This window comes from Macadamia integrifolia, chromosome 5 (genome assembly GCF_013358625.1).
Source record: "Macadamia integrifolia cultivar HAES 741 chromosome 5, SCU_Mint_v3, whole genome shotgun sequence".
Classification (NCBI taxonomy): domain Eukaryota; kingdom Viridiplantae; phylum Streptophyta; class Magnoliopsida; order Proteales; family Proteaceae; genus Macadamia; species Macadamia integrifolia.
This window is the reverse complement of record NC_056561.1, coordinates 32,485,832-32,497,725: the sequence shown is the minus strand read 5'-3', so window position 1 is coordinate 32,497,725 and position 11,894 is coordinate 32,485,832. Positions and strand designations below refer to the sequence as shown.

The 11,894-nt window shown below is 38.7% G+C and overlaps 1 protein-coding gene and 1 pseudogene across 1 annotated transcript; both read right to left on the bottom strand.

Annotated features, from left to right (window-relative positions):
• Positions 1-1,830: 1,830 nt before the first annotated feature.
• LOC122078285 lies at positions 1,831-3,664 on the bottom strand (annotated as a pseudogene).
• A 2,803-nt stretch (positions 3,665-6,467) lies between these two features.
• On the bottom strand, positions 6,468-9,189 carry LOC122078914 (aspartyl protease family protein At5g10770-like). Its single transcript, XM_042645115.1, has 2 exons — positions 8,910-9,189; positions 6,468-7,908 (listed from the first exon to the last, which is right to left on the bottom strand). Exons 1-2 carry the CDS (start codon positions 9,172-9,174, stop codon positions 6,656-6,658), a joined length of 1,518 nt encoding a protein of 505 aa, XP_042501049.1. The 5' UTR covers positions 9,175-9,189; the 3' UTR covers positions 6,468-6,655.
• Positions 9,190-11,894: the final 2,705 nt, after the last annotated feature.

The window sequence follows — 11,894 nt, the reverse complement described above, 5'->3', positions numbered from 1 at the left end:
CCATTTGTTTATATGTATACACTTATTTATTTGCCTCCTACAGAAAATTGAGGTTATATGTGGTGTATTTACCTCATTCGGTATCTAAGGTTTCAGTTAATACACACACATCCAGTCGCTAGCAAAGCCTCATTTGATTGAGGTCTAGTGCTAGTGTTGTGGGACATCCGGACCCAATCCTAATGAGCTTCTTTGATTGAAGCTTGAGCGTTTAGGAGATGCTTGTAGTTAATGAGACCTTCGGTATCTGTCTCATAGGGCTCATTTGGTTTTTGAGCTAGGACCAATTTGAAAATAGACATGATGATCACTATTGCATGTTATTTCCATACCACACTTTCATACTGTTCAGCTCAAGTCAGTGATGTTATGAGTACTTTGACGTGTGTGGTCTCATATCGCTTTAGATGTGATGATCAATACGGTTGGGTGTTTGTAATTCTCATTCGGACCAAGGCATTTGGTTTAAGGTGCACTCCATTCGACACTGTTTTGTTGTGGCCACATTCAGTTTATCTAAATCGGAGAGTCGTTTTAAATAAATTTTAAAATCTAAAACTTGTGACATATGCTGCCCAAGTGGGAGATTGTAAGATTTCCTATTAGGTGGGCTAGCATAGTCAAAGATTTGTTTCTAAAACCGATTTAGTGGTGTTGACTAAAGATGGAGTAAGTAGAAAGAATCCAATATTATTGGTAAGTGATCTCTATGGAGATATTGGATTCTATTAGCACATCTTAATGGTATGAAATGTTTATTACTATGTGTGGACCTAAGGTATTGTTTCTTTAATGGGGAGGAAACCCTAATTTTATTACAGGGTTGGTCCCTACCCTCACCCCTATATATAGTTATCACTGACCCATTAAGTGAAGCTATCAATCAAAAGCAAAAGGGAAAGAGGGTAGACCAGACCAACATTGATCGTATTGTACAAGGAGCATACAAGAAAACGTAGAGGAGTTCTTATTCTTCAACCATGGATTCAGGTATGCCTAAAACGTGTATTTTGTAGTGTTTGTCGTGCATGCTTATCAATCTTCATGAATCGTTCCGTATTTGTTTTTTATCATCTATTACCAAATTATGACTACGTCTCCTACATCACTATTTCAGGCAAAGCCAAGCAAACACCGAGGCTAGCTCCTCCCACCTTCGGCATTGCCATCAGCAGGATAAGCAAGCTCGAAAAAAGTGAAAAAGGGGAAATAGGACCCAGTTAAGATAATTACATAAATCTGAATCTTAGTCTGCTAAGTAAGTCAACATCTAAGTCCCTCTGGACTGAGGTCAGGAAGCACATGTTAGATAGATACGTGGCAGATCTCGCCGCTAGCTTAGCCAAAAAATCCGCAATTGGATTTCCTTCCCTGAAACAATGGGACTTTTTCCATTCTAAGCTCCTGTAAACACAAAATGACTCCTGACACATCAATGTTTGGTTGTATGCTTATCATGTCTTGTCCTAGAAGGTTGTAACATGTATCACTTACCGAAACAGGATCAGTTAAAGAGGTAGTTTTGACATCAATTGTTGGACAGATGAAGGTGGGAAGAATAAGCTGATGATGGCAGGTGAGCAATGACAGTGCTGGAGTATGTCTACAATGGGTTGCAGGAACAACTCATGCTGGAATTGGCAATTCATGTCTCTATGGTATCTAAATGCCAGGTATCTGGTTTAGCTAGATGTGGATGGAGGACAATAGGAGATCTGTGACATCATTGGCTTGAATTGGGACCGAGTGCCGCCTATTCCAATTCAGACCTGACAATTTCCTTGATCTGATTCCGATTCTTCGAACCATGACTATATTCGCATCATATCATTAATCAATAACTTTTGGTCCATAGCTTATTGGAGAAAGTTTTTCTTCGCCCACAGTGAACTGAAACACCTAAGAATCTATGCTAAACATAAGAACAACAGAGTTTACACAGAACAAAAGAATCAAACATGTACATCTACATGCTTTATTATACCTTATTACAAAGCTTCTTTTCCATTTGTAGCTATATATATAACTTCAGCTACAACCTCCTGGGCCAAATCCAAGCCTTCCTTTGGCAACATCATAGATCACATTCAGCTTTTGTTGTTGTGTATTCCCAAGTACGGCTAAATCCTCATCATCAGTATTTGCAGTAAAAGCCAGGCAGAATTGTGCTCCATTGCCAACATAAAACAGTATTCCGGAGGGGTCGATGTCCACAGCAATCCCTCCACGGAAATTCAAAGCTATATTTGGTAATGTTATTGTATCATTCTTTGTGAAATCATAGCATGTATCCAATATTGAAACAGCATCAGCCTCAGGGTAGCTGTAGCTCGACATGAATTCCCGGAAGGATGAACTGAGGATCGAGTATGCCGTTGAAGGCAACCAAGTTATGACGGTGCCGGAGTCTATAATGGTTCCTGAAGTTGCAAATACTGATGCAGATATGGGTAACTCATCTCCCTCAACACTTATTGCTATTAAGTCTAGGAAGTAGAATGAAGGATAATCAGAGTTCACTAACAAAGGTGTGAATTTGACTTCATCAGAGGATATACTACTACTTTGATGTCCAAATGCTAGGTACCCGGTTGAGCTAGATGTGGATGGAAGACAATAAGAGAAAAGCCCACCATATTTTTCGTATGTTTGGGATATCATGGATATCTTGCTCCGGCCCACCCAAGTACCCCGGCCGCGTAGCCAAAAAGCCCCCAATTCATTTCCCCACATCCAAACACGAATTTATAGAACACATCAGAGGATGTGAGTGTTAAGGTTTCACGTCCAAAGTACCCAACAGAGTATGATTGATCACCATATAGAATGCCATATACGCAAGTCGAGGGAGAGGTGCAGCCAGTGGCAATGCCAGAAGATTTGAGTGAGGAACACTCATTGGCATTACAAGTGATGTTGGAATAAGAAGATGACTTACTAGGATCAAATATTGGTTCTTGTTGTTTATAGCAAGAACCCACACAAGGTTCACATTGAATCCAAGTTAGGTCCCTACCGGTGTCGAAGATGAGGGAGAATTCTCTTTTGGGAGACCCAATCCCCACGGTTACAATGTAGTTGCCGGTGCCCAATGAATGCCCGGAATGTGCTGGGATTGTAGCCTCTGAGCCTCCTACCTGATCTTGTTTCGAACTATTCGCGAGTCGAGATTGGATCATCTTGACTCGCGATTGGTCTTCGAGGAGAATCTGAGTAGGAGTTGGAAGCTTTGCCTTCTGCTTTGAGCCATATTTTGAACATGGGCCATGCTTGTGAACTACTTTCAACAAAGTCTTAGCATTGAGGCCTGAAAAAAATTAAAAATTAAAAATAAAATAAAATTCACGCCTAATTGAACTGAAATCGAATTCAGCTTAACAATTTGGTTTTGGTTTGATTCAATATTAAACCGAAAATGCTTCAATCTAACCAAACCAACTTACCTTTGGGATTGGAAGTGGAGGTGGAACAAACTGGTCCAGGGAGGAGATCACTGATTTTGATCACATGACTATGTTGTTGGTGATGACTCTCTATAGCCTCTCTTCTTACTTCTTCATAGGCAGAGGCATTCTCAGAGCAGAAGAGGAGGCACAGAATTAAAAGAGAAGAAAAGAGAACTCCAAGAGAGATTAAGAAATTGTTAGTGGCCATGATTCTTGGCTTCTCCCTTATTCCTAATGTCTTGGCCATGACTCTCTCTGCAAATTTATACACAGGTTAAGACACACTGCAAATTGATTCCACGTAAGAAAACACAAATGAAAATATAAAAAAAATACCTAAAAACTATGCCAATCAAAGTTAAAAGACTATTCTAGTAGGACCAAGTTTTTCTTTTACATTTGATGCGGTGAAGAAAGAATCTCTTTAACCATAAGATTTAATCCTTCGATTTGATTGGGGAAATATATTGATCTCGCACAATAATGGGTGGAAGTTAATGATAAACTTATAATCTAATCTTAGTGTCACTGGCGAATCATAGTGTCACATCGCCATTGGTGAAGAGATTTTAGAAAAAATTAATCCATTTTAATAATAGCACTCTTAAATCAAATGTTAGGTATGTCTCCAAAATGAAAAGGTTTTTTGTCTTTGTGATGAATCTCTTCTCACTACATGGATATAATTTTAAAAGGTGAAGATTTTTTTCTCAGAAATTCCACCAAAATTGGATTGGTGGGTATATTCTTACTTCTAATTAATACTCCCACTTAGAGTCATCCACTTAAAAATAGAAATAGATATAATTTTTTTAGTGACCAGAGATAATTGATTCCACCTAAGGAAACACAAAAAAAAATAATAATAAATAAATAAATAATAATAATATACACCAAAGATGCTATAAGCGAATCAAAGATAGAAGGTGATTCTATTTTTTTTTTTTTTTTCTTTTGGTAAGATAGAAGATGATTCTAATAGGACTCAGTTTCTGAATTTCTTCAAACATGGGATCTGATAGATTGAGGAACACATGTTTGAATGATCAATAAATCATGTTTAGTGGGAAAAGAACGTTGTGTTTTAGTATGTCTCTTGAATACAATTCTGGGTGGTATCATTTCCACATCTTTCTTTTCTCTACACATTGGGCTCCTCCCCACTGATGAGACCTTCACATTGGTTTCTAATGTCAAATTGAGTGCAACTTTTGGTGTTCCTAAGTAACCCAATAAGTGACTGCAAAACTACGGTGTAACCTTAAGAAATGATTGTTTTATCATTGAGATTGATTCGTAAGAACCCAATTTGTACCATAGATGTCGTATACAATCTTAAGGAGAGTGACCATTTGGTACGATTCAACCTCACCGATTCCTTATGTTTCTTCAATTGTTTTCCAGATTAGTGATGTTATAGTGCTTGAGCTTGCCAATAAATGTATTATCATATATGATTTGAATAATTACCACTCAATCTTTTTACTAAAAAAATGTTGGTTTTAAAACAAATATTTAAACAAATGAAGATTCATAATAGCTTTTAATAGTTGCTTGAGTATAAAATAATTTTCACATGTTTTATACCTCATCGTTTACTTATCAATTCAGTTTTGGAGATATTTTAGTCTCTTTTTTAAGGCTCATTATCTCTTCAGTTGCTAAAGATTTATATAGTCTCAGCTTTAGCTATAAAGTCTCCTTATGATAAAGTATCTTCTTAATTCATCTTCGTAAATTCCTTAATTCTTTCTCTCAAATATCTTATAATCGAGTGGAGATTTAGCATTTGCAAGACACGGAACAAGTCCTTTGAGTCATTTAGATGCGTGTTCTTAATTTTTCTATTCTTGGGTTTTGTTGAATTTTACATGTTCATTTTGTGAGTATTTTGTTTTCTAGTTTGAGCACAATCCTATAGCATTCAAAGGGGCCTAGTAGTCGAGTGCACGATTACTGGGGGAACCATTGAGCTATTTTATCTTGGAGGCCGATTTGCAATATTCTCGGTTGTACCATAGGGGCATCTACGGTCTTAAGGATAATGTCAAGTGACACGACTCAGCCCATCAATTTTCTAACAATTTCTATTACAGGTCTATGATAATTCCATGTAAGTGATAGATTGAAAGTTCTCTTACATGAAGGCGACACTTAAGTTTGCTTTCTCAATATTCTGACACATAATTTCTCTGTCATTGCTAGGAGGATTATATGAAATCTATGTTTAGAAAATTAAATATTTTATTGGGATTATTTTGGTTGAGTAACGCGGTTGTGACCAAGACTAGACTGGATCTTATGGTAGTTCGAGACATGTATAATTATATTAATTTTTTTCTTGGCAATCTCTTTAAATGGACCATGTGTAAGATCACATGGCCTAAGCTATCCCAATGATAAAAAATTTGATGCAAATGGCAATGTGATAGGTTATTTGCAAATAAGAAATTTCACGACATGGAATATCAAATTATGTTGCATTATTTAGTTTATCAAATGGATTTATTGAAATTTTTGTGATAAACTTGTGTTCATATTTTTATGGACTTTTGAAATCAGTTAAGGTTTTACCGCTGCTGATTTTAAGTCGATCAACTTGTCATCGACGTTGTTGAAATTATGCCCATCAGTGAAGGAATTCCTCATTCACTATGGCTTGAGTAAAATTGCCCCCATGTGTTGGGGTATGTTGTCTTGTATTCTGTCACAGCTTCATCTAAGAAGTGCTTTTGATTTTTCCTAATAGCAGTGGTCCTACTATATTTGCAACAATGACTCTTTCTCTGTAAGTAATCTGAGAGAGGTATGAAGATGAGTGTTGTAACCCTATTCTTCACTGATAGTGAAGCAGAATCTTATTTCACTGTCGACATAAACGATCTAATCCATCCACGTAAATCCAAGTTCATCATGTCACTGTTTGTTCTTGTTTTCCCACTTTTTCTGCATTTTTTCAAGGTTATGTTTCTACACCCTTGCTTATATATATAAATTACAAAACAAAAAAGAGAAAGGGTGTAAAATAACAAAAGAGGTTAACATCTACTTCTACACACTTTATTATGAAATCTCTTATAGTTTGGATTGACTAAATAAACAGGACAAAAGAAGGCAACATTTATATCTCTCCATGCTATTTATAAAAACTCTCTCCTACTTTGGATTGATAGAATTTTACAATCTGTTCCACTTGTAGCTATAAAAGTTCAGCTACAACCTCCTAGGCCAAATCCAATCCTTTTTTTGGCTACATCATAGATCACATCCAGCCTTTGTTGTTGTTTATTCCCAAGTATGGCTATATCCCCAGCATCACTATTTCCAGCAAAAGCCAAGCAGACTTGGGCTATATTCCTAACAAAAAATACTCCAGAGCTGTCGATGTCCATCGGAATTCCTCCCCGGAAATACAAGGCTATTTTTGGTATTTTCACCGTTTTATACCCCGTAAAATTGTAGCATGTATCGAGTATTGAAATAGGACTGACCATGGGGTAGCTCGACATTAATTTCCGGAAGGATGAACGGAGGGTGGAATAAGCAGTTGGAGGCAAGCGGGTTATGACGGTGCCGGAATCTATAATGGTGCCTGAAGTTGCAAATACTGATGCAGAGATGGGCAATTTCTTTCCCCCAACACTAATTGCTATTAAGTCTAGGAAGTAGAATGAGGGATCAGCAGTGTTCACTAACAAAGGTGTGAATTTTACATTAGAGGAAATCTTCCCTTGATATCCAAATGCTAGGTACCCAGTTGAGCTAGATGTGGATGGAAGACAATAAGAGAAAAGCCCACCATATTTTTGGTATGTTTGGGATATCAAGGATATCTTGTTCCGGCCCAGCCCAAGAAGCCCGGCCGTGTAACCAAACAGCCCATCATTCCTTTGGCCACATCCAAACATGAATTTATTGAACACATCAGAGGATGTGAGTGTTAAGGTTTCACGTCCAAAGTACCCAACAGAGTATGATTGATCACCATATTGAATGCCATATACGCAAGTAGAAGAGGTGCAACCAGGGGAATTGCCAGTGGCAGATTTGAGTGAAGAACACTCCTTGGCGTTACAAGTGATGTTTGAATAAGAAGATGACTTACTAGGGTTGAATATTGGTTCTTGTTGTTTATAGCAATGAGCTACACATGGTTCACATTGAATCCAAGTTAGGTCACTGCCGGTATCAAATATGAGTGAGAAATCTCTTTTCGGAGACCCAATCCCCACTGTCACAATGTAGTTGCCGGTGCCCAATGAGCGTCCCGAATGTGTCGGGGTTGTAGCCTTCGAGCCATGTACCTGATTGGCGAATCGAGATTGGATCATCTCGACTCGCGATTGGTCTTCGAGGAGGATCTGAGTAGGAGTAGGAAGTTTTGCCTTCTGTTTGGAGCTATGTTTGGAACATGGGCCATGCTTGTGAACTACTTTCAGCATTGTCTGGGCATTATTGTTACCTGAAATGAAGGAAGAAAGAACTAAGTTCTCAATATTAGCAACATTTGAGAAACAATAGGTTGCCTTGCACCTTTAATTGATTAGATAGACTGTAGAGGATCAAATTTTGGACTGCCAACCACTGGGCCCAAAAATTCCTGAGGCCCAGCCCATTTACCAAAACATCATCGAAGTTGGGCATTCTGTACTTTTTGCAGACTTTGCATCGGAAGATTAGCAAATCCATGGGCCTTATGGTATCGTGGTGATACATTTCCTTTTGTTTTCATAAATGACCTTCTATGCTTCTATTAAGAGTGTTTAGAAAGGCATTCAGAAAGGAAAAAAGAGATACGTGTTATCACGAAATTGTACATGAAGAATTATCTCTTCACGTATGGGGAACTGTTTCTAGGCTAAAAAAAACAAGCTACATACATGCATGAGAAATAAGAAATGAAAAGGTTGACACCTTTGAAGCAACAAATTCTTTGCCCAACCCTAGTTGTAAGTGTTAAAAACTACAAGAGGCCTCTTTCATTCATGAGAGTGAAAACTTTGTCATCCCCAAGTCCAGTGTGCGGATACTTTCTCACATCCTTTCACATTCTACCCATATGGGCCCTTTGCTAACTGTCTCTTCTCCCTAACCATTAGGCTTCCTACTATTCGAAACCATTTCCTGCACTGTGATTGGTGGAAGGTAAGAGATTTTCCCAAGACTGCTCGGGTAGGAAACCCTCTCTCTAGCTTATCACATAAAAAGTCAACTATAGTACAGAACCCAATTCATAAAGCAGGTGCAACTTCATAGAATCCAAGGTGGAACTTTCAATACAGAATCCAATTCATAAAGCAGGTGCAAATTCATAGAATCCAAGGTGGAACTTTCAATACTACCTTTTAAACAAAAAAAGAGGGAGAACTACTTCCAATATTACAAAACCACAATGAACTCAATACCATAAAATTTTCTCAGATTCTAAGGGAATGATGGTTGCTTAGGTTGTGTTTGAGTTACCTTCATGAGTGGAAGTAGAGGTAGAAGTAGAGCAAACTGGTGCAGGAAGGAGATCACTGATCTTGATCACATGACTATGTTGTTGATGAGGATCACTTTCCATAGTCTCTCCTCTAACTCCTCCTTCATAGGCACTAGCATTCTCAGAACAGAACAGGAGAGACAGAATTAGAAGAGTGGAAAAGAGAACTCCAAGAGAGAGAAAGGGATTGGTAGTAGCCATGCTTCGTGCCTTCTCCCTTCTTCCCATGAATGTGTTGGCCATGACTCTCTTTCAGCAAATTTATATAGAGGTTAACAAACACTACATGGGCCCATCCCAATTTTAAAAGGTGAAGATTTTCTCCATGAAAACTCCATGGGTGACTTCTTATTTCCAAGTCCTCCACTTACAAGTAGAAAAAGAGATAATTGAGTACAGCTAAGGAAACACAAATGAAAAGAAAAAAAAAAATATAAAGATAAATGATTTAGTTTCAATGTAATATGATCTTCCGATTGAACTGAGAAAGGGTAGTTTCGACCTTATATAATAATCAGAAGCGGCATCACCATTGATGAAGAAATTCTCTTTCCACCTTAAGTAAAGAAAAACTTAAAACTTTTACCCAAAAAAACTTAAAACCATTATAATAATCAAACTGTCAAATCAAAAAAACAGAAATTCAAAGTTATGTATGAACACAGACTGGAAAAGTGTTTTCTTTCGTGGTGGGGTCTCTGCTTTTCCACCACAATGTCTCAAGTCATTTGAAATTGACTACTGACTTCGTGAGCAAGAAGCAAGCCACCACGACTAAAACGAATCCTTACCACTTTCATAAGAAATAGCTTCAATGGAAAATGCGGGTCAATGGGGTTAGCATCATTCCAAGATCTCAAATTCCAGTATTGTGGGTGGGTTTCTGCTAATTTTGGGAAGCAATATATTGGAGAATCAGGAGAAAGATTATGGTTTCTTTTTGTTTTTTACTTGTCTGGTTGGCATAAAAAAGGGTTTTTTTGGATACCATGTACTGATGAAGGTACTTCATTCTACTTACAGGGTAATAATCCTTTTATGAATCTATGGTTCTGGAGCTCATATAACTTTCCACTTATGACCTGATAAGAGTGTGTTACATATAGTTTGACAGGTCATGTCGAAGGGAAAACTAAGAGCCCGTTTGATAACGTTTCAAGAAACGCGTTTCTGTCGTTTTTGTGTCCAAGAATGACAGAAATGGAACAAAAAGCGTTTGACAAAAATGTTTCATTTCACTTGTTTTCAGAAATATAAATTGAAATTTCTACCTATTTATAGTTCTAGAAACGCCCCAAACGAAACAAGTTGAACTTGTTTCTGCGTTTCTAGAAACGACTACCATCAACGAAACAAGTTGAGCTGATCTCGTGTTCGGGAGAACTCATCACAAAATGAACTCATCCTCGCCACCACCACCACCTGCGACACTTCCGTCGCCTTCGCTACCGCCCTTGTTGGATTTATGGGAGAAGCCTATGAGAGACACATATTGCTGAGAATTGTTCTTGAAATACAATACCTCATTACTGTGAGCGTCGATGTGAGCATTGAGCTTATCTTGGATGCGCTTCCAAGCCATGAGGTAAGCGGTGTCCTCGTTCTGGCCCTTCCAAACGGAGCGCCACCTACTGAGGACAGGCTGAAGGGTAGAGCGGCGTATCTCTTCGGGCGTAGCAAGGCGATGGTCTAGAATGCATTGGACCATCAGAGCATGGGAATCACGGTTAAAGGCATAGAATTGAGAGGAGATATGGGGTTCAGGGTTGATGTAGACCGGTGCACGCTAGTGTATGCCAGGGGGGACTGTACCAAGAGCAGCAGACGAGGCGGAAGCAGCGGTGGAGAGGTGATGGGTGCCTTCGGCGTCGGAGGAGCTAGGGCTTGGGGTGTCGTTGTGTTTGTCTTCGTCTTCTTCTTCGTCGTCATCGCCTCTGAAAACCACAATTTCGGACATGGAAGGGAGAGAGAAGGGCTCTTGTGTCTAGGTTTGAGGTGGTAGAGGTGGTGGAGGTTGTAATTCCTCTGGCTAGTCCATGATTTGGCTGTAGTAGTTGTAGTGTTGGAGGTGGTTCCGTTGGGTCGGAGATTGCCATTTAAACCCCCATTAGCTAAATCTGCTTCACTGAAACGGAATAGATTATCAAACACCTTCTTTTCTGTTTCTGTTTTCACAAACGGCAATTTTCATTTCTGTTTTCAGAAACGACAATTTCCATTTTTGCCATTTCTTGAAACATAAAATACAAAAAAAGTTATCAAACGAGCCCTAAGCTTCACTATCAATAATGAGATTATGGGTGTTAATTGATTTAGTTTTAATTAATGGGAAAAGAATGCTCCTCGGTCTTGCGGCCCCTGTGCCCAGACAAAGAGGTCAGTGAAACTACGCCTACATTCCTATGAAATCCCGAAAACCCAGTCTTGTTGATGCCCATATGCATCCCTTCATTGGCCTCCGCGCTGGTGCTAGAGTTGCATGACCAAGGAACGTTGTATTTCCTCTTTGATTCATACAAATAAAAATAAAAAATTAAAAAATAAAAATAAAAAAGAAAAGAAAAGAAAGAAAAAAAGGACTCTATTTGAGAGTGTGGAACTTGCAACTAGACTAAGGATGAGTTGAAATGATCATCCCATCCCCAATGAAAGGCACAAATCCCTTTCCTATTGACGCTTCCACTTGCCGGGAAAGAAAACTCTCCCCGTTGATTACGAGCTCTGAGCTTTGCTGGAAATGATTCTATTTTTCAACCATGACATCTTGGCTTAATTTGTGTGTTAAAAAATAAAAATATTTGGGTAAATTACACATGTGGTACCTAAACAAAAATGGACGTGCTGACGGCATATCCAGCCTTTTCTCATTAGGGGTATTTTTCTGATTTCACCAATCCACCCATGCTCCACCTCCCACCCTCTGTCCCCACCACCATTTGCAGCCAGCACCCCACCACCACCAC